The 24,324-nt window shown below is 39.7% G+C and overlaps 1 protein-coding gene across 10 annotated transcripts in view; it reads right to left on the bottom strand.

Annotated features, from left to right (window-relative positions):
• Positions 1-24,324, bottom strand: part of LOC121442981 (protocadherin alpha-C2) — a 207,965-nt gene that overhangs the window by 98,409 nt on the left and 85,232 nt on the right. The window contains exon 1 of one of the 10 annotated variants that reach the window (XM_041644642.1): positions 17,579-20,033. The exons of the other annotated variants lie outside the window; for them this stretch is intronic. Within the exon in view, the coding sequence (XP_041500576.1) occupies positions 17,579-19,969 (2,391 nt within the window). The 5' untranslated portion in view covers positions 19,970-20,033. Of the gene's footprint in view, positions 1-17,578; positions 20,034-24,324 lie in introns of those variants that run through there. 10 annotated transcript variants of the gene reach the window in all.

The following is a 24,324-nucleotide window of genomic DNA, read 5'->3' as shown; positions in this document are numbered from 1 at the left end:
GGAGTTACAGATCGTTGAAGCCTCCATGTAGGTAATGGAAATTGAATCTGAGTCCTATAGAAGAGCAGTAAGTGCTCTTACCCACTGAATCATCTCTCTATCTCCATATCATACTTTAATCATAGCTTTTTCATACATGGGAAAGCTAAGAAAAACATCATCTTCAAAGCTATGTCAAATGTTTGGAACAAAAAAATTCCCCCCAAAATGATGATTGGTACTGAAGAAACTCCATATGGAATTTTCTTTTTGTGGCAAAATCTAGCCATTTGAGCAAGAAATGCAAATTGTCCTTGCATTAATTGTTGACAGCATACTGTTTAAACTGGACAAGTAGGACACAAAGAAAACTGACTGCCAAACTTTGACAAGACAGGGTAGGACAGTCCATCAAAATCTCCTGCTTCTGAGAAAAATCTGTCAGATATTCTAGGCATGCATGCCTAAATTGAATGCCCCACATTGAACACCATTTGTTGTCAAAAGTTTCTGTCTCCCGATCCACTCATGAAGTTTAATATTCACTTTAATAACCACTCTGAAGTTTAATGTTAATTGTAATTGCTTAGCCAATAGCTCGTTTGTTACTAACTATCTCTTATATTTTAAATTAACCCATATTCCTTATCTATGCTTTGCCATGTGGCTTGGTACCTTTTCTCAATATGGCATCTCCATCCTCCTACTCTCTGTCAACTCTCCAGACTCTGTCCTTCTTCCTCCTAGCACTCGAAGTTTGGCTCTTCCACCTAGTCTTATTCTATTCAGCTATTACTTAGTCGACTCCTTTATTAAATCAAACATAGTGACATATATTCACACAGTGAAAAGGAATATTCCACAACCAATTTTCTGCATCAGCTGCTTTACTCATTACTGTAGAGAAATATTTGGCAATCAGCAACATAAATAATAAAGGGTATGCTTTTGGCATATGCTTTGAAGAGATACATTCTATTGTGGCAGGGAAGATCTGACAGCAAAAGCAGGGCTGGCTGGTCACATTGCTTGTCCCATCAAGAAACAGAACGTTGGCCGGGCGATGGTGGCGCACGCCTTTAATCCCAGCACTCGGGAGGCAGAGGCAGGCGGATCTCTGTGAGTTCGAGGCCAGCCTGGTCTACAAGAGCTAGTTCCAGGACAGGAACCAAAAGCTACGGAGAAACCCTGCCTCGAAAAATCAAAAAAAAAGAAAAAGAAACAGAACGTTGGACAGGACTATAACCTCAAAATCACTTCTCAATGGTCTCTTTCCTCCAACAAGGCTCTATCTCCTAGAGGTTCTACAGCCTTTCCAAGCAGCATCACCAACTTGTGACCAAGTATCAAAGCATATAAACCTATAGGGGACATTTCACATTCAAACTACAACATATATGTTACCTACAAGAATCCAGCCTTGGCCAAGTTAGTGATGGACACTTTCAACCCCATTACTTGAAAGGCACAGTCAGATGTATGTCTGTGAGTTCAATACTAGCATGGTCTATATATTGAACTTCAGATCAGCTATAGTGAGATTATGTCTCAAAAAACATATCTTAAATATGAGAACTATGACAAGTTATAGAGTTTGAAAAAGATATATTATCATAATCCCCAAAAACAGACTGAATAGTATATTACTACCACAGAAATCCAGCTTAGAATTAAGAAAATTATTATTGATAAAGTACACAAAATAATGATAAAAAAGCCAATTTCTTTTTCTCCCTTTATAATACCATAACTCTATATGGCTTTCATATGTGTGTATTTCTTAATTGATTTGTTTTTTAAATTTCATTTTATATTCCAAAAGAGACAATTTCTAAGACTATATCACAAATGAAGCTGAAGAGATGGATTAGCAGGTAAGAGCACATACTACTTTTGTAGGAGACCTGAGTTTGGTTTTCAGCTTAGGCAGCTTACAACTGCCTTTAATTGTAGCTCCAGAGGATCTGACACATCTGGCCTCTGTGGGCATCTGCATTCACTTGCATATACACTTGCATATATGTCAAGTAATGGGGTCCTTTGGGTGTCAGTCCCTCAGATTCCTTCAGGGTCCAGTCAAGATGCTACAGCCAGTGAGGGAAACCTAAAACATCTGAGGTCAAAGGAATGAATTAGCTCACACAAGTCTTCTTCTTGGCATGTCCTTTTATTGTTCCCTCTTTATTCTTCTGCTTCTATTCTAATTCTCTTTTCCTATCTCTAATTCTTCCTAGCTCTTCTCCTAGCTTCTTTTTCCTCTATTCTCAAAACTCTTCTCTTTCAGGAGCCTTGAAGTGATAAAAAAGATTACAAGAGTTGTTTTTCATTGGTTAAGAGCACATTCCTAGGGCAGGCAATACAGAATTGAACCATTGCCATGGAAACACAAGGGTCCAAGGTTAGTTCAAGTGAGACTATGACCAGAGTGTGTGTGGGGGGGGGCACAGTGGGATAAGCTTTGAGACATGGGTCTTTTGTTAACAGAGGAGCATGCAAGGAATTAGTATGCTTTCCTTATTAGCATTGATTGGACATCTGTGGTTGTGACCATGTACGTAGCTGTAAAGTTTCAAATGTTTGCTATTTACAAAATGTCTTTAGTCTAGTTTGAACTTGCTTTGAGGTGAAAGTGAGCAAATTGTGTGCAGTAGTCTGAGCAAAAGAACAAGGCAGGCTTTTAAGAGCTCACATTTCTTGTGGGAAAAATAGATCCAGTTATGAAGCATGTCCCAGTATGTATTCTATATATCAAAATTATACAGCCAAATGAAAAGTCATCTTCCTGACCACCCACAGATATATGTGCCCAGTAGATGGAATATTTTTCATGATGTAAACACACAAACAGTGGAAAAATACACAAAGCTATTTTTAGGGAAGAAATAAAGTTCTTGGGGGAGAAATGGAGTGACTCGTGAGAGAAATTACAGACAGGAGCAACTGGTTTCCACAACTATTAACTCCATGACTTAGCCAGGTGGGGCTTCCTATCAGAGAATCATTTATCTGGTAGGTTGGCCTTTTGAGCATTAGTTAACACCTACTGTATCTCTCATGGCCCCTGACACACATACCCACATGGGTGTACATACACACACTCACTCACACAAACACTCACACATTTTTAAGAATCATAAATTTAAAACACCAAAAACTGGAGAGTCAAATTAAAAGAGGCTTTTAATTTGGGGTGGGGGGGAATATGTAACTATACTTGGAGATTTCCAAACCAATTCTCAGTAAATGATAAGTCAAGCAGGCAGAAAACTTATAAGTTGGTCTAAATAGCCAGATCAATCAACTGGATCTAATTGAAGATTATTGAATAGGTAATTCACAAACACCAGAAAACACAGTCTTCTCAAGTTCACGTGGAACTTTAACTAGATGAACCATACTCCAAGTGGTTAAAAATACCTCAGAAATGAGAAAAACAGAAATCATATAAAGCATGTTCTCCAAAAAAGAAATTAAAGCGAAACTCAGTATTGTTGTGAAAATTTCCAAATACTCAGAAATCAAAAAACCTATTTCAAAATAACATGAGTGAGGGAAATTTATATAAAATACATAAACTAAGTAAAAATAAAAGCACAGACTATCAAAATTGTAATGAAATATTCCTTTATTCTGTGTGAAGATATGTCACTATGATTGGTTTAATGAAAAAGCTAAATGGCTGGGTGGTGGTGGTGCACAACTTTAATCCCAGCACTCAGAAGGCAGAGGCAGGCAGATATCTGTGAATTCAAGGCCAGTCTGGTCTACAAGAGCTAGTTCTAGGACAGGCCCCAAAGCTACACAAAGAAGAAACCTGTCTTGAAAAACCAAAAAAAAAACCTAAAATAAAATAAAACAAAACAAAAATCTAATTGTCCAACAGCAGGAGGTATAGGCAGGAGTTCTGGACAGAGAGAGCTCTGGGAAGAAGAAAGGTGAAGTTGTGAGCAGACACGGAGGAAGCAGGAAAGCAGGATGGGCAATACATAGATGAGGTAAATGAGCCTGGGGAAGCACAGAGATAAATAGAAATGGGTTAAGTTATAGAAGCTAGCTAAAAACAAACCTACGCTAGTGACCAAGCTTTCATAAATAATACTAAGTCTCTATGTCATGATTTGGGAGCTGTCCAGTGAGACAGAGAAAGACTAGCTACATATGGTGTCCAACGTCTGGACATGTATTTCAACATAAGACCTGAGAAAGCTTTTTTTTTTTAAAAAAAAAAAAGTTCCAAACACACAAAGATGGAACCAAGCGCTGTTTCCTAGTCCTAAAGTCTCATGAGGGCTGTGGTACAGAGTCATCCTGCCCACTGCCTGCAGGCTTGAGCTGCCAGGACACCATGAGCTAAGGTGCTTGGTAGTTTAAGGCTTTGCTCATGCTGACAGAAAAGGTTACAAATATTTAATATAGCAGGTTCAAATGGAAAAAAAAACTTCTCAGTGGGTTGCAGTGTGTTTGGAAATATGCTAAGAAAAAAGGGTATAGACAATTATAAAAATACTTAAAAATAATAAAATCTTTAAAGAGAAAAAAAGTAATAAAAAGAATTAGTCACATAAGGTAGGGAACTATTATAACCCAGGATGTTTGTACCTTGTATGATGCCTTATTAATTTGGATTGTGGAAGGAACTGCTGAATTAAACCATCCAATATACTTTAGGAATGTCTTAACTTTAAAATGGAAGTCAAAAAATTTATTACATTGGGGAAGAGGTTATGCTTTTGTTTCTATAGGAAATGAAAGGTTATGTATTTCTTCCAGGTTAAGAGAGATCAGATTTGACTGGGGGAGACCTCTGAAGTATCTTGGCTACAGACATGTGGGAGGAACAAAGAAAGATTATAGGGCAGGTAATGTATAAGCTGATCCCTCTGGATGTGAACAGCTTGGAGATGAGATGAGACATGATAAATCCTGTTGGCTACAGAATTCTCATGACTTATTATTACATGCCATCCTTTCATGTGGCATGGCTAAAGATTTGTATTACAGTTTGGTTATATAGTCCAGACAGACTTCTAAAGTTGACAGGATGCCTTTTACCTGCTCAAACATAGAGCAAAAAAATCACCTTTAACTGATCTGTACACACTGCACATTCCACTTGTTTTAATCTAGATATGTATGTAACCTTTGAAAATTTATGTGTTTTCAGAGCAAGAGGACCAGACATCAATGAAAACAGGTGACCTAGGTGATTCAGCCTCTCAAAGTGCCTCTGTGCAATTTCCTCAGGGTTCTACATCCAGAGCAGCTTCAAGGCTGCTGACTCCATAGGCTACTCTAGCCAGGACTACAGAGAAGTCTTATACTTTCCCATTGCACAGAGACTAGACAACAAATATTATGGCTAGTTTTTCTAGGACATGACTATTATTCCAATTTTCTCATGGTTCCCCAAAAATATCATCACCCCAGATGACAGTAAGCAGTCTAGCAAACATGATGTCAATATTCCCAAGAGGTGGGGTGGATAGTTTTTGGTCATTCAATGGGTTATGGATGTTTGTCATCATTTTGGGGGGTTGGTTACAAGTTGTTATTGCTCATAGTCAGGAAAAAGCTAAACAACAGATATTAGATTCAGAATCTCTTTCTGAAGGGAAAAGAGTAGATATAGACATTGTGAATGTAATTCTTACCTGATAATTGTTCTTATTGTATCTAGTTTTAATGTGTTAGAGTTAAAAAAACTTTCCTTTTTATTTATACAAAATGAGGAAAATGTTGTGCAATATATCTTTACACTGTGTGTGAAGATGTGTCATTGTGATTGGTTTAATAAAATGCTAAATGGGCAATATCTAGACAGGAGGTATAAGTAGAAATTCTGGACAGAGAGCTCTGGGAAAAAGAAAGGCAGAGTCATGAGGAAACACAAAGGAAGCAGGAAATAGTTAACCGAGCCTAGAGCAGCACATAGATAAATAGAAATGGGTTAATTTAAGTTATAAGAGCCGGGCGGTGGTGGCGCATGCCTGTAATCCCAGCACTCGGGAGGCAGAGGCAGGCGGATCTCTGTGAGTTCGAGGCCAGCCTGGTCTACAAGAGCTAGTTCCAGGACAGGAACCAAAAAAAAAAACCTACAGAGAAACCCTGTCTCAAAAAAATATTAAGTTATAAGAGCTAGCTAAAAACAAGCCTAAGCTATCAGTCAAGTTTTCCTAATTAATGATAAGTCTCTGTGTTATCATTTGGGAACTAGTTGGTGAGACAGAGAAAGACTCGCTACACACAATATTCACAGGGTGCACAGATAATAGTAATTGGAAGGTTACTTGTAGCTTTATATTTGTATATTGTAAAAAAAATCTAAAATGAATAAACTTCTACTTTAGGAAACAATGGAGAAATAACAGTCATTTAGGACAAAGGCAAAGAGAGAAGCAATAAGAAAACACAGGCTAGTGAGATGGCTCAGTAAGTAAGGCACCTGCCACCAAGCTTACAATCTAAATTTAATTCCCAGGACACACAAAAACATGTAACAAAAATTATAAATAAGAAAAATATAAAAACAGAGCAAATATCAATCAAGTTGAAAACAGAAAAATGACAAAAGAAATGGTTAAACCCAAGAGCTGCTTTTTTTTAAATATCAATAAAGACTTTTATAAACTTCTAGCCAAACAAAAAGACAAAATTAGTATTTGAAAAGAGTCACCACTACTGACAATTTTAGTAAAATTCTAATAAACTAATACTATTAACAATCAATCCCATGCCCAAAAAGTTTATAATTTATTCAAAATAGAACAGTTCCTAGAAAGACATGAATTATTCATACTAAAAATTAAGTTAAAAATTGCATAATCTGAATATCATCCCTGCTACATGAGATCTTGCTGCTGTCTTTAGGCAGAGCTGCTAAACTCATACCACCAATTCCATCCACCCTTCTCTGGGCCCTTTCACCCCACCTCTAGGCAAGGACCCTTAACCAATGCTGTCACCACCACCCATCAATGCCCTGGCCCCCTGGCCCACCAGCCTCTCTAGGCAGTTGACTAGACTCATGCTGCTGACCTCAGTCTGCCCTCTAGATACCCATCTCTAGGTAGATTACAGAATTACGTTAGTAATTCCACCCACCCCAATAATCTGCTTGATCATATGTCCTGTGCCTACTTCCCAGTTTCCCTTCTTCAGGTAAGGATACAATACTCAATCTTCAAACTCCAGCCATCACAGCCTGTCTCTAGGCAGGGATGATAGACTCACACAGTCAACTCCAAATACCCTGGTGGCATGAGAGCTGCCCCTTTCCAATAAATGACCCTAGACTTTTACTGCCAACTCAAACTGATCCTTTCTTCCAGCCCTCTGTATAACTCTCTCTATGTAGGGATCCTAGACTCACATCATCAACTACCCTCACTCCTACAGCCTGCCTAGGACCATGTATCACAAATCTTCCTTGGAACTTCCCTCTGGCTCCTACTCTTCAGTTAAGTACCCTAGACTCACAATGTCAATTCCGCCTATTTCCTCACCCTCCCAGTTGCCACCAAAATCCAGGTATAAATCCTAGTCTTGCATCACTAATTCTACCAGCACCATCTGCCTGAGAAGTCCTAAGCACCTCCCAATAAATACTCCTGAAGATTGCCTGTGAAAATCTTCCAATTTTACAGATCTGTTACTGGGCTTAGAAACTTAACTTAGCTCAAGCTGGGTTAGGACTACTTTTTATACCACATTGGAACATCAATAGTGAATTGTCCAAAACTGAGCCCTATACTCCATACTTCTGGTGTACAACCTGGAAAGTCTGGGTTATGGGAAACAGAAATCAAAATGCCCAGTCAATGAAGGGAAGAAAAGATGTCCTTACCAAGAAACACTACCAATGATCTAACTCCAAATACCTAGGTCCCATTACTAAAACACAACAGGTCTCTGTGAACAATTTGTTCTCCCATAGCAATGATTGCCCCCAAAAGTGGTTTAGATAATGCACAAAACATTTTTAAAAGAATTATAATAAAGATGAACTCAAAGAAGGTGCAAATAAATTCCAGCATGAAGACCATGACAAAACTAAGAACTTAATTAAACAATGAAAACAATTCAATATATAAAAATAGAATTTTAATAGAGAGATAAAATATCTAAAGAAAAACCAAAATGAAAGAAAATGTGGTGAAAACTTCAGAAATTTAAACAAAAAATTAGAAGAAACCTCACCAATAAATTGAAGAGCGATCATCATATCCGGAAGACAAAGTAGGGAAACAAACCAGTTAAAGAAAACATAAAATTTTAATAAGGATGTGCAGGGACTCTGGGACTCTGTATAAAGACAATCATGGCAGCAAAGTCAAGGCAGCAGGAGCTTGAAGCAGATGGTCTTGTTACATCCCCAGTCAGAAGACTTGCTAGTGCTCAGCTTGCTCTCTCCATTCAGATAATTCATAATCTCCTGTGACAGAATGGTGCTGCTCACACTGGGTAGATCTTCCCACCTCAATTAAAATAATCAAGATAACTGCCCTGTGTGAATATATGTTGCTGTGATTGGTTTAATAAAATAGCTGAATGGGATAAAGTTAGATTGGAGAGCCAAACTGAGAATTATGGGAAGAATAAGGGTAGAGTCAGAAATATCTAGCAAATGCAGAGAGAAGCAAGATGGACCTGTGGTACTGAGAAAAGATACCAAGCCACATGGCAAAGCATAGATAAGAAATATGGGTTAACATAAATCTAAGAGTTAGCAAATAATAAGCCTTAGTCTTTTTACCAAGATTTGCAATTAATATTAATTCCCTGTGCCAGTTATCTGAAAACAGGCAAATGGGAAAGAGAAGTCTACCTACCTTCTCCCATAAACATGTTCACTGGTCTTATCTAGTTAATCTCTCATTGGAAAAAATCCCTTATTTCCAAACCCAGATCCAGAACCAAGCAGACATAAAATATTCTCTCTCATCTGAAGTTCCTAGCTCTAAATCTTCAGATATGAGCATATAATGCTGGAGTAGCTGCAGAAACCAGGAAAGTAAAAAGTGACCATGAGAAGCAATAGAGAGGAAGATATCAGGGTACAAGTTATGTAGAGGGATAAGTAGGAAATGGGGTCTTTAATTAGGGAAGGGGAAGGAGATTAATACAGAAGAAGAGCAAAATAACAGTAAGGATGTCTGAGTCATAAGGAATTACATTATTCTCTAGATGCCTAAAATTACATCTAAACATATAAGCCTGTATAAAAATACACAAATACAATTTAAATGACATTTTCTCATCTGGGCTGGCAATGCTCCCCCCAAATGCCATAGACTTGCTTAAAAAATTTCCAGCATTAAGCAAGAGATACTCCCTTTTAAGTTTTTGGTCAAGGTTTTCCAAGAGAATTTCAAACATAGACTATTATTGCTGCCCTTGGTTGCCTCCCAGGGGTTAAACATAAGCTCTTACTGCTGAAGACACCACATACTTTGTATACAGGGCCTGGAGGATCTGAACTGGCTCTGACTTAAAAGCCTCCTTCCTGAGGATTAGCTTTCATGTACCAGAAGGTGCCATGCAAGCTTCCAAGGTGGGAAGGAACCAATAGTCCTTACCCAGAAATTATGCCTGTGAATTAAAACAATGACCATCATGGTGCAATATCCCTAAAACTACAAAGGTGGTAAACATACTTGGCAGTAACCAATCACTTTCTAATTGGAATTAAGACCCACTCAACAAGAGAGAAACCATGCCTGGTGCCTACTGAAATCATGGATTTTGAAGAAGAACCTACAACCAATGTGGGATTGCCCTCTGTATGCTGTGATTACCATTGGTTAATAGAGGAACTGCTTTGGGCCTATAGCAAAGCTATAAGGGGAACAGAGCTAGGTGGGGGAAAACTAAACTGAATGCCGGGAAAAAGAAGGATGGAGCCAGAGAGAAGCCATGTAGCTCTGCTGGAGACAGATGCTCGAACATTAGCCAGTAAGCTACAGCCAAGTGGTGATACCTATATTAATAGAAATAGGTCAAATTAACATGCAAGAGTTAGCCAATAAGAAGCTAATGGGCCAAGAAGTGATTTAATTGATATAGTTTCCATGTGGCTATTTTGGGTCTGAGCTGCCGAGCTTCTGGGAACAAAACAAGCAGCCTCCTCCAACAAATTGGCACCAACATGGCTAGCTAAAATCCATGTAGAACCTGGGAGGGCTTGAAGGGGAATCCTGGACACAAAAGAACAGAGTTAAGCTTGGTTTGGTAGTGGCATTTTCTTGGTTGGTTTGCTAGAAACAGGCAGAGGCATGGCTCCTTTAAGAGAGGTTTTCCTGATTCAGCAGTAGCAGGAAAAAAGCAGTGGTTTTGAAATGCCAACTTTCTGGGCTGGGCTGCCAGCATAAACTCTGACTTTCTGGAGGTCCAGCTACAGAGCATTTGAGTGGGGTCTGTGAGCAGACTGCTACAACTTGCTTAATGGGAACATAGACTGGCTGTGTACGTAAAAATGGTGTTATGAGCATGTCTCTCAGAGGCAGCTCTACCATGCTGGACTGGGTGGGGCAAGCAGGAAATGCAGTATTTCCCCTAGTAATGCAGCCTCTTAAGTTCATAAGAAGGGATTAGCATTTTACTAAGTGCTCCTGGACAGTAAAGAATTACAGATACACAATAGGACATATTCAGACATAAAAGACTTCTAAATGGGTCACAATGTTGGATAAATGTACATAGGCTTGGGAGAGAGAAGAAAAAGAGTATAAAGAGTTATAAAAGAAGTAAATTGTTTAAAAAACAGTCTTTAAATAGACAGAGTACAGACAGTCATAGATTAAACGAGTAAAGATAATAAAATAAATATTAAAAACTAATAGAGTAAAAACAAGCCATATAAAGAGGACTATACTCAAAGAGTCTGGATTTTGTATATTATTGTATCTTCTTTGAATTTTTTTTTACTGTGAAGGAGCTAAATACAGAAAGACATTTCATTGTACAGGCTACTAAGCTACACCAACGTAAAGGTATCTTGACTTTTAAATTTGAGTCTAAGTTTATGTTGCTTTGGAAAAGAGGTTTTTCTTTTGTTTCCACAGAGGATAAGAATTTGTGGATTGCTTCCAGACTAATATGGTTTGATGCACCAAGACACCCTGAAAGGCTGCCATGAACACCCCCAAAAATAGTTTGCCCAATAAACAGCAGAAAACAGTTTGGAAAAGAACTATGCCCATTTTCCCAAATATTGTTTATAAATGTTCTTTTACATTTAAAGGGGGATATGCTATAGAGATTTGCATTGGTATAGATCTTGGTTTATTGATACAAACTTAAGGTCAATTATTATATGTACATTTCTCTTTATTAAGGTATAGTGTTTGTGCAGCTCATTTAAAAATGTAATGTATAATTAAGAAATACTGGTTAATAGGTAACCATCTATATTAGTCAAGCTTGTGGTCATGTTACTTAGATTTTCTAGATGTACAGAGATATATTTCAAGTAGATAGGTAGTCTTCAAACCTTTCAAAGACTACAGAATATGGCATTTAAAATGTTTTAAGAAATTAGGATTTTTCATGACAGAGACAGATCTGCTCCTCACAGCACCAGTTACTTCAAGAGAAAGATGGGCATTGAAGAGGCTCTTTATGGAGTTTGCTAACCATTTGGGCAAGAAACTGCTCTTGCCTAGACTACTTAACTGGACATGCAGACCAACAGAGAAATGACTACTGAACTTGCCTAAAGGTGAGAAGATTCTTCAGAGTTTCTGCTTCATGAAAGAGTCTGCTAGACATTCTGAAGGACACAGAAGAAAATGACTGACAAACTGTCAATATAGATAGAACTGTCTTTGAAATTTTCTGCTTCATGGAAAAGTCTGCTGGATAATATGGGCTTGTAGGCTAAAGATGGATGCCCCAGTGACACAGAAGAACTGTGGGTGACTGTCCAGGCAGTGAGATATCTCTGTCAATTCTAGAGTCTTGGAAGTTGTTTATAATGCACTTCCTGTTTACTTAGACAATATCATATCCTTCTGGAATCTTTGATGGAGTTGAAGGATAGACAGCAATAATAGTTTTCCTTAGTTATGATAAGAGATAAAGTAGATATAAATAATGTAACTATAATTCTTGCTTGATGCCTATTTTGTTATATGTAATTTTACTATATTAAAGCTAAAATCTCCCTTTTTTATTTAAACAGAAAAGGGGAGGTGATGTGGGATTTCCCTCTGTTGCTGTGATTACCATTGGTTAATAAAGGAACTGCTTTGGGCCTCTAGCAGAGCTATAGGGGAACAGAGATAAGCAGGGAAAACTAAACTGAATGCTGGGAAAAAAGGGCAAAGTCAGAGAGAAGCCATGTAGTCCCACTGGAGACAGATGCTGGAACTTTAACCAGTAAACCACAGCCATGTGGCAATACACAGATGAATAGAAATGGCTTAAATTAATATATAAGAGTTAGCCAATAAAAAGCTAGAACTAATGGGCCAGACAGCGATTTAATTAATATAGCTTTCTGTGTGGTTATTTTGGCTTTGAGCAGTTGGAGGAGGAAATAAGCGGCCTCCTCCAACATACAACTGTCATTTCACTAAACCAGCATAATTCACAACTACATTATATTTATATTCATACTCACAGATAAGGTACATAGGTCTTAGCCCTCATCAAAGAAATGGCTTCTTTAAACAGATATGGTACAGTACAGAAAACTGCAACCAATCAAAATGCAGATAGCAAGTGACTATGTGGTGTCCAGATCCAACTGATACACAACTCCTATATCTAAGGCTCAGAGATCCTACCTGAAGAAGGGGCAGAAAGATTGTTAAAGCCAGAGGAACAGGAGTTTGCTGTAGGATTTTGTCTTCTAGAAACATCAGAGAAGGTCTCTCATGAAATCTTATCAACATAGCTGCCTAAACAAGACCTGAACAAGAACTTCATTAATAAACATGCTAACATGGAGGGGGAAATCTTATGGGGCCTCAACCCTAGATGAGGAACTATAATCAATTAAGAAATATCGAGAATGGTAAAAATAATCTTCCCCCAAATTAGTTAAACCAAATGCTCAGCCCTGAAATCATACATATATAGGCAAATTATAGATTTAGTAGGTTTGATTATAATGGGAAATATATGTATACATGTATGTATATATGTATGTATTGGGATAACTATCAAATTAATAAATTGTTATATATTATTGCATAATATCTCTCTACCATATTTTTTCTTTTAAATTCTTTCTATTAAAGACAGTGAAGTTATCTTAAAATCAGAATCTGTTCAGATATTTTTGTCTATATCTATACTTTCAAAGTTTATTCATTACATGAAATACAATTCTTAGTAAAAAACATGTGAGTGAATTTATTGTTTTCTAAGTTTAATGAGATAACTTTATTTCAATGTAAAATTTATATCATTTATGTTTAGTACAATGTCCAATATGTTTGATCACATATTCCCATTTTATTCAAAACTTACTATTTTACTTTGCTATTCCCTTTTCTAACTTTCCTGGTTTTGATGATATGATTCAATGATTACCTATTATCTTCCTCCTTCTAATTGTAGAAATTTAAGTATTGGTTTTGTTTCTAATACTGGACAGTTATTGCTACATAAGAAGAAAAATAACAAAGCCCAGTAGCCTCACTATGAAGGAGAGGCAGAAGTCCAAGTACAAATGTACAAATGTCCAGAAAATAGAATTTGCAGAGAAGAGTACAGAACTAAAAACTGCATAGGAATGAGCTCTGAGCATCAGCAGTGGGGTCTAATCTAATCTTTGGTTGAATATTAATATGTATGTGTGGTGGGTGAAACTCCACAAAGCCATGGAAACAATAACTGAAAATGTCTAAGTAAAATAATTTAGAGAACTCACATAGGCTGGGAACGTTTCAAGCTTCCACTAGTCAAGGAAGACAGACAACCTAAAACACAGAGCACTGGACAATGTCTTCAGTAGAATGTTGGATTAATAAAGGATTAATAAAGCACCAAGTCCAACATTCTTTAAAGCAGCGTGATTGACACTTTGAGATGGTAGTTCTTTGTTATGAATAGCTGTGCTGTGGTTTGAAGAATGTTTAGTGACAATTATAAGATACACTGTGGCATTCCTATCCTAGGTCTCGAGATGCCACTATATTTGGGATCCTAGATATAACAACCACCAATAGGCGGGTTACACAAAGAAGAAAATAAAATTCATGCAGGAAAGAAAACAACAGAAGAAGCAAACCAAGTAATGACAAAATGTTAGATAGGCAGACAACAGTGTTAAGGCTTTAGGGTAACAGTGGCACAAACTTTAAATCCCAGTACTCGGGAGACAGAGGCTGGTGTGTTTCTAAGTTCAAGGCCAGTCTGGTTCACAGAGTGAGTTCCAGGACAGCCAGGGCTACACAGAGAAATCCGGTCTCAAAATAAGAGAATTAAACATCTATTATGAAAATACACATATACTCAAGAACAGAGGCAGGGCCAGGGAGACGACTTGGTAGGAAAGGGCAATTTGGTTCAACTCTGGCAACATGAGTTTGATCCCTATAGTCTGCCTAAAGAATGGAAGGAGATGCCAGGCAGTGGTGGTGCACACCTTTAATCCCAGCACTCAGGAGACAGAGGGTAGGGGGATCTCTGTGGTGTTCAAGGCTAGCCTGGTATACAAAGCAAGTTCCAAAACAGTCATTACAAAGAGAAACCTTGTCTTGAAAAAACAAAACAAACAAACAAAAAAAGAATGTAAAGAGAGAATTAACTCCAGAAAAGTTGTCCTTTAATCCTTACATGTACGCTATGGAACATTCACACACACACCATGCACACAAATACACATACAATAGCAATATTTTGTTTAAAGCATAGAGATCAAAAGATGAACGTATGAAGATATGGAGGTAAATATCATAAAACTGAAAATATTCAAATAGAATCTTACATGAATACAAGATACAGTGTATGAAATGCAAAAATATACTGATTAAGATGAATAGCAATAGCAATACCAAGAGAAAGATCTGTGGATTTGAAGATATACTAATCAAAGCTCTCCAAAGTGAGGAACAGGGAAAGTGAACAAAGCTTCCGACACCTACAAAACAATATCAAGTAGTCCAACATATATGCACTGTGCAATTGGAGTCCCACAAAGGACGGAAGAGGGGAAAATATTGGAAGAAATATGGCTGAAGTTTCCCAGATTTGGTGAAAATGATAAGTCCACAGATCCTAGAGCATCAGCAACCTCCCCCCGAAAAATAGAGAAAACCATATTAGGGAGTATACAGTAAATATTTAGACTTCAGTGATCTTAAAAAGACACTTTGGAAAATAACCCTAGGAATCCAGAAATAATATGCATATACAGGGACATGGGTAAGAATGGCAGCAATTTTCTCACCCAAAGCTGCACAAGCCAAGAGACAATGTGAAAAATAGAAATATGTGTGTATGTATATATATATGTATATTATGTATATTACACACACACACACACACACACACACACATATATATATATATATATATATATATATATATATATATATGCTCTGCTCAACTACACCTGGTAAAGATATTTTCTTGTAAATGAGTGGTAATAAATATTTTTCTCAGGACACTCTGAGTGAATTCATTGGCAGAGTACAAACACTACAGTAAGTATTAGAGAAAACCTTCAGGCACAGGGAAAATAATACCGAATGCATATTTGTAGTTACACAAAACAATGAACTTCACTGAAAAACTGCTAATGTCTAGAGTATGACTGGCATATAGGACACTGAATAACTGTTTAATTGGTAAAATATTGCATTTTTCTGGCACTGGTGATAGGAAGCTGAGTGTGTCATACACTATATGCATCCACTGAGCCGCATCTCCAATCCAATGAATTTCTTTCCAACCTTTAAGAACCTTTTAAATTGAACCTATAGACCTTAAAATCCATAAAATAAAAAAATGAGAGGCATATTTTAATACATAATTTTTAATGCTTATTATTATTATTGCAAAACAAGTCAATTCATAGAAACTAGAGGGAAATGTGTTAAATGGTTAGCAAAAATACTTATACATAGAAGTTTATCAAAATTAAAACGCACAAAAAATTAATATTAAATTTAAAAACAGCACAATGGAGTGATGACTCAGTGGTTAAGACACTGGCTGCCCTTGCGGAGGACCTGGGTTCAGTTCCCAGCACCCACATGGAGGCTCACAACCTCCTCTAACTCCAGATCTGGGGGTTCTGATGCCCTCTTCTGGTTACTTGAGGCATGAAATGCATGTGAGCCGTGGACATAATCTGGCAAAACCCATAATAAAATAAAATAATTTTTGAAAACACAAGAAATGGTGGGGTTTTTTTCAGTAGAAACACAGGCCAGAGTTTAAATAATAAATTAATGAATGTCAGGGTCAAGTAACTATAAATATTTATGCTCAAGTTTTTGATATACAGAAATTGAAAATTAAATTCACTAAGTGCTTCTCACAGAGAGCTGAGAGCCAAGGACTCTGGAGGATGACAAATGAAAGACCACCCAGAAAAGTCCTTTAAAAAAAAACAAATAGGCTATGCTGGCGTATGTCTCTTTAATCCCCACACTCAGGAGGCGGAGGCAGGTGAATCTCGGTGAGTTCCAGGCTAGCCACAGTTACACCGGGACAACCTGTCACAATCAATCACTCAACCGATCAATAAAATGCACTGTGAGGGGGAGAAAGGTATTTGTTACCAGATGTGGTGGATTGCACCAGAAATTGCACCCAGGAGCACAGACAAGGACCAAGAACGAGAGCCCAACTTAGGCTCTCTGGCAAGATCCTATCTCAAGAAAACAAAAGGCATCCAGAAGTGAAAAGTTATGAAGTCTTTAAAAATAACCAAATATGTGGCTATCTGAACACATTAAGACTAAAACTTAAATGATTTAGTATTTTTGTATCACTGTATTTTGTAAAATATTTCCAGACTTTCCATTTTATTTAAAATGCTAACTACAAAATAAACATGTTGAGCTATTAAGTGTACCAAAAAGAAAAAAGAAAAAGAAACACAAGAAGAACATTTTTTTTCCAGATTGAGACATTTCAGTATGGTTTCTGACAATGTTTCAATACTTAGTGTCCAATCCAATGCCAGTAATGAAATATTTTAAGACTGAGAGGAAAATATCATAAATGAGCAACTGTTAGAAAGGTTAAAAATAGGCGGGGTGATGGCGGCCCACGCCTCTAGAGTAGGCCCAGTGCCTCCAGCACTCAGGAGGCAGAGAAAGAGGCAGAGGCAGGCGAACTCTGTGGTGTCGAGGCCAGGCTGGTTTACAGAGTGAGTTCCAGTACAGCCAGAGACACACAGAGAAACCCTGTCTCACAAATAAAGGAAGGAGCCCGGTGGTGGTGGTGGCACATGCCTTTAATCCCAGCAGAGGCAGAGGCAGGCAGATCTCTGTGAGTTCGAGGCCAGCATGGTCTACAAGAGCTAGTTTCAGGACAGACTCCAAAGCTACAGAGACACCCTGTCTCGAAGAACCAAAAAAAGAAAGAAAAAAAAAGGAAGGAAGATAAGTGAAATTAATGCTTTATATTATAAACTTACCTCTTTCAAATTTTCTACCTGCCTTTCTCTCTGGCATGTCTCCTCTGCAGAGCCTAGCACAGGAGGGAGACTGGGGCTGAAGGCCATGAGGTCGGTCTTGGGCGGACCCTCTCCAGAGCACACCCTCTGCCGCCTCTGCTGTGAGTATGACCAGGTTCCCACCGCGCTGGAGCACACCAGCACGGGCTTCCCTGGAGCACAGGCTCCATCTGTGGGCGTCGCCGAGCAGCGCAGCGCGGTGTACAGCAACAGCGTGAGCACCAACAGGCTGGACACCGCACAGATGGCGATGATCAGGTACACGTTGACTGTTACAAGCGATGCCTCAGACGATGCAGTGCTCTCGGAAGCGAGGGAAGAGATTTTGGGTGCCTGACCATTCTCCACCAGAGACACCAGCACCGTGGCCGTAGCAGTCAATGCGGGTTCACCATGATCTTTAACCAGCACCAACAGACGCTGGCGCTGCACATCTGCTTCGTCCAGGGAGCGCGTTGTGCTGATTTCGCCAGTGTACAGACCCACGCGAAACGGGCTGCGCAGGCTCCCTGACGCCGACTGCAGCTCATAAGACAGCCATGCGTTATAACCAGAGTCCGCATCTACAGCGCGCACCTTCGCCACTACGTGCCCTGAACCCACTGATCTAGGCACAAGCTCGCTCACTGACCCACCGGCTCCAACAGTTCCGTGGGGCAGCAGCGTTGGCGCATTGTCGTTCTCGTCCAGCACAAACACCTGCAGCGTCACATTGCTGCCCAGGGAAGGCACACCAGCATCCCGTGCGCTCACCTGGAACTGCAGCAGCTCCAGCTCCTCATGGTCCAGAGGCTGCAGTGCGAACACCTTGCCGCTCTCCGCATGCACAGACACGAAGCTCGACAGCAAGCGCTCGCCCACCCGCCTCTCCACCAGCGAATAGGACACCAGCGCGTTCTCCTGTGCATCCGCATCCGTGGCGGACACCGTGAAGATGTGCGCGCCAGGCGGGTTGTTCTCCTTCACGAACACCGTGTATTCGGGCTGTGCGAACGCGGGCGCGTTGTCATTCACGTCAGCCACCTCCACGGACACGCTGGCTGTGGTCCACAGTGAGGGTGAGCCCCCGTCCCGGGCTGTCACCACCACCTTATAGTCAGGTGTGGTCTCTCGGTCCAGGGAGCTGTCCAGCACGAGCGAATAGTAATTCCTGAAAGTGGACACCAGCTTGAAGGGGACATGAGGGGTCAGGAAGCAGGTCACCCGCCCGTTGTCACCAGAGTCACGGTCGGATACACTGACCAGAGCTATGACAGTGCTTGGCTGGGCATCTTCTCTGACTGGGAGTGACAGAGAAGTAATCATGACCTCCGGGGCATTATCATTTACATCTAGTACATCCACCAGAAGGGTACAATGGCCGGTCATTGGGATATTCCCTTTGTCCACTGCCTCCACGGGTATCTCATATAATTTATTTTCTTCGAAATCTAGTTGGCCTTTCGTTCTAACTTCTCCGCTGCTGGGATCTATATAAAATGCATACCCCACCGCAGGGGATACAGGCCGCCTGAAGAAATAACTTATATCTCCATTAGTACCCTCGTCTGGATCTGTGGCGTTTAAGTTAATCACCAGTGTTCCGTTACCTGCATTCTCTAACACTCTAACTTTATAAATGAACCGATCAAACTCTGGAGTATTGTCATTCACATCGAGGACAGTAATCAGCAGCTGAACTGTGCCAGTCAGCTCCGGTTTGCCTCCGTCACTAGCTGTTAGTAGTAATCTATGCTCCTTAATTTCTTCTCGGTCTAATGATTTCTTTAACACAAGTGATAATGAAGAAGTTCGCTCACGATTGTTCTGCGTGTCCAAAGCGAAATAATCACTGGGATCCAATCGGTAGGTCAAGGCGGAATTGACTCCGATATCTGCATCCGATGCGCCATCTAGTGGAAATCGAGTTTCTGGAGGCCTTGATTCTGCAACCAGGATACTTTTGTTGGTTTCGGGAAACACAGGCGGATTGTCATTAATGTCCCTCACCTCCACCTCCACATGGAAAACCTGCAGCGGCCGGTCCACGATCACCTCCAGGTGGATGCTACACTCCGCGCTCCGCCCGCACAGCGCCTCCCGGTCGATCCGAGAATTCACAAACAAAATGCCATTCTGCAGATTTACCTCCAGAAGGTCCCCGCGGTCCTTGGACGCCACCCTGAACAGGCGGGGCACCAGCTCTGCCAGCTCCAGCCCTAGGTCCTGAGCGATGCGGCCCACGAAGGTTCCGTGTTTGGCCTCTTCCGGAACCGAGTAGCGCAGCTGGCTGTTCCCGGCCTCCCAGGTTGCGAGAAGTAGCCAGAGCAGGAGGCACCGGGATCCTGGGTTTCTTCGCCAGGGTAACCACATGGTACACGCAGAATGATGCAATGAAAGCTACGGTATACAGAATACCTTACCTGAAAATGCCTCTCAAAAACTGGCTTGACGACGTCCTAGTACTGAAGAATTCACAACGAGTTCTCTGAAGGAAGTGACTCTTTGCCAAAAGAAAAGTTCTCAGTGAAGAGCGACACCATGAGGCACGAATGTGTAAGTGCAGCGATCACGGGGGCTTCATATTTTCCATTGATAGAAGCCTTGACTTCCTTACACTTTCTGAATTTTCCATTGCAAGTATGTATTTAGGAGTTAAATATTTGTCCTTCCAGGAACAGTAAATGATTTCCTCTATTAGCTTCAGGAGCAATTAACAAGTGGTATTCGTCTTGCAATGTTCCACAAACTTAAACATGTGTGCGTGAAATTTTAAATCAGTGAATATTATAATTTGGCTTTGGTCTCTAGTTTTCACAGTCCTGAGAGTTTTGTTGGCAATTTCATTTTCCTCTCATCTTTTAAGATCTTCTCCCATTAACAGTCATTGATTCCAAATGGAAACATAACAATCACATTAAACACATGGGCAGCTACATACCAGATTTCAAACAATACACCGTGTTCAGGAGGTCCAAGAGTGGATGAAATGTTTGTGTTTCAAAGGATGCATCTATGTGTAGTGTGTTTGTGTGTGCATAAACACACAACAATCTATCTAAAACATTGTTTTGCTGTTTTCAGTTCACCCTGTAGAGAACATACCAAGAACTAACATCTTATTCTTTAATATAACTTAAGCTACTACCAGTGGGATAATATTTTTTCCTACAATGTCTTAATTCCATCAGCAGTAGAAGAAACCCTGGTATTGTTTAACTCTAATTTTTCCAAGTACGTGACAGTAGCTAGGCGATGATGCTAATACAGTGTTAGCAAAAGAGTATTCCTGTTATCTGTTAGTATAGCTACAGAGTTGTAGTAATAATGTTGTTTGTGCTTTAACAAATAAGTCTTGCCCGAAGATCAGAGTGCAGAACGAAGTCACTAGACACCACCAGTGGTGGCACATAGCTTTAATTCCAGGACCCAGGAGACAAAGGCAGAGGGATCTCTGTTAGTTCAAGGGACCCCGGAATACACAAGGTTGAATTTGTCCAAGAGAGAAACAGAGCTGTCTCCACCTCCCTAGTGCTGGGATAAAAGGAGTGGTGTGGTTGGACAGAGAGAGGAATATAAGGCGGGAGGAGACAGGAGCTCACTGCAGTCTGAGCAACAGTCTGAGGATGCAGTCAAAGAACAAGATTAAGCATTGGTAGAGGTAAGAGGTCTAGTGGTTTGGACTGGAACTTTATGACCCTGCTTCTCTGATCCTTCAGCTTCCTCCCCCCCCCCAATAGCTGACTCCAAGTTATTATTATTAAGAACAATTAAAATTAATGCTACACCAAGCCATAAAGTTCCAGGCCAAACAGTACAATGAAAGATATATTTTATATGATATAAATGTAGGGATTTGAGAGATAGCTCAGCAGTTAAGAGCACTTACTGCTCTCCTAGAGGTCCTGAGTTCAATTCCTGGCAACATGTTGGCTTACAACCATCTATAAAGGGATTTAATGCCCTCTTCTGGTGTTCAGGCATACAGAAAAACAGAGCACTCTTATACATAAAATACAAAAACAACAAAACCTTAAAATAAACACAAATTATATATGACTCCAATTTTATATTATAAATTGTATAGCCAAGTATTACATTGCCTACTCTGTAAATAATTATATAGTGAATGACCATTGGATTCATTTCTCTACCCCCATTCACCTCTGAAGTCCATGTGGAGCATTGTATTCTCTTGCTCACACAACCCTCTTCTGTTCCATCATTTCTACTACATGCTCCTCCTGATTCATGTCTAAAGTTGTACACATAACACATCACCTACCTCTTCACATAAGTCAACCATTCGCAGTATGCCCTGTAGACACCCTAGAATCAACCTTCTGTTTATCTCACTTCTCAAACATCCTCTTCAGTTTCCAACACAGTTCGCTATTTCTTCTTCCTATTGATCTTCAGTATAAAGCTGTTTATTATCTATGGTGACTCTAGACACTGGCATTCCCCTTTACCTATCTGGACACTCAAATGTACTCCTCTTACCCACAGATATCTTTTTCATGCTTTCTTTTGTTTCTCAATTTCTCAACTTCATTCCTACCATGTGGATTGATGTTTTTTCCATTAAGATAAATCATCAAGCATGACATCAAGGACTTTCTTCCTACAGCATCACTTATTTACAATATCTATTCATTTATCAATTTATTTATTTTATTTAATGTGTGTATTTTGTCTTCATGTGGGCGTGTGTACATGAGTGTGCCTGGTGTCCATGGAGGCCAGAAGAGGGCGTTAAGTTCCCTAGGTGATTGGAAGCCACTATGAATCCTCTATGAGAGTAATACGTGCTCTTAACCACTTTGCCATCTGCCCCTCAAATGTAGGCTAACCCTATGCTCTGACAACATTTTTTATTTTCTTCTCTTAGTCTTATTATCACCATCTTCTTTTCCATGCTGCTTGCCTTATCTCTAATGTTGCCTTCCATTGTTCCTTCTTCACACAGCTACAATGTTCAAACACCTCTAACTTGTAGGAAAAAATATTCTATCCCTCTTCTTTTCTTCACTTCTAACTCCTAACATTTACTTGAAAAACTCTGAATTTCAATCTTGGTTACCTTGCAAAGATCAGCTGAAGTCCTGGGAGTGCATTCTAGACAAGAGTATAGCCATGTCTACAGGTCTCACAGCTAAGGGAATGGCATGCTTCCTCCATGCCTGAGACTAGGATGTTTGCTGAAGCAGGATGCTTGTGTAAGAGTTGCCCTTTTTACTAAGAAGGCAGCCATGAAGAAGGCTCCACTCACAATTTCCTTGCTCCAGAAGACTACATGTTCATCACCCAACATGAGATTCCCCAATCACTCCTTTCTTTTCCCAGGATATAAAATAAAAGTCTGAGTATTGGTGAGGGGGCTGCCATGTCTTCATCCAAGCATACAGCCCACCTCACCCCATTTTGGCTTCTACTTTGTGTCTGTTTTTCTTAATCTCACATTGCCCCCGGTGAGATGTCCAGGACCCAGCCTTGATGGCAGAGGCATTATCTACTTTTCATCTTTCTAAGACTACCATTGAATCATGGTACCTCAAAAGATACACCCATATCTTAAGACTCATGGAAATAACTCTACATAGTAACTAATGAGACTCCAGGTCGTACATGGGTCCTTATTAAACAAAAACATGGGTAATAAAACATGAAGAAGATAAAGCAATGTGACTATAAGGACAGAAATTGAAAGTGAGGTAGTCAGATCCAAGGAATGTCAACAACCACCAGAAACCAATAGAATCAAAGAATAGATTTTTTTCTCTCCTGCTCCATTATCTCTAACATGCTTTACTCTTGAAATGGAAACAGTCCCTCAATTCTTACAAACGCTTTATGCCTTCACTGTGGACTTCTTGCCTCAAAACTTGTGAGACAAACAAATGTCTCATCCCAATCTGTGATTATTTGTTGCAGCACTGTTAGAAATTAGCATGTGTGCCTATCAAAATCCTTTTCTTCAATATTAAATCCAATTCTTCAATTTCTTCAATATTTCCTTTTTCCATTTGTCTCTGTGATTTCTGTCCTTTCATTAATGTATGTTTTTCTGGAAGGAATCAGTCCTCAGTGTGTGTGTATAACCACCCACTATGTGTTCTAGAATCATCTTTTGAATCATAATGCTATTCCAGTACAAAGGTTCTTTGGTTAGGAACAGGTTCTTAAGTATCCCTTTCAATTCCTACTTGCTCAAACACATACAAGTCATTTCCCCAGTACACCAACCTAAATATATACATGTCACTGAACTTTTGTTGTGAGAGTCTTCCTAGCATAAGCATTCCCACACCAATGAGAGAGAGCAATAGTGGCAAAAGCCAGGATAGTTCCCAAAATGCCTTGGTCACGGGTCCAGTTTGCATTCTTATTTTATACTCCAAACCCACAAAGGAGGGCAAACAAGCAAGTGAGACTTCACAGAAGCATACGTGGCAGCCAGCAGATTGTTAACGGAAACACCCATTGTTTCAGCCATTTCTTCGGGGCTTTCTGTTCCGGTAGCAAAGGCTTGGCAAACAAGCAGTAAGCAGTGCTTTAAGTAAACCACTAAATAAATCAATAAATCAGTATTGGGCTTTCCGGAATTATTCTACTTCATTTTTCTTTCTCTTATCATTTATATTCATTTTTTTCTTGAGACAAGGTCTCTCTAGACAGGTAGCTCTGATTGCCCAAGAGCTCATTAAGTAGGCCAGCCTGATCTTGAA

Source organism: Microtus oregoni, unplaced genomic scaffold (assembly GCF_018167655.1).
Source record: "Microtus oregoni isolate MIOR12 unplaced genomic scaffold, Mior012 000098F_ref0000018, whole genome shotgun sequence".
NCBI lineage: Eukaryota > Metazoa > Chordata > Mammalia > Rodentia > Cricetidae > Microtus > Microtus oregoni.
Note: the sequence above shows the minus strand (reverse complement) of the source record. Positions and strands in the feature narration are given on the sequence as shown.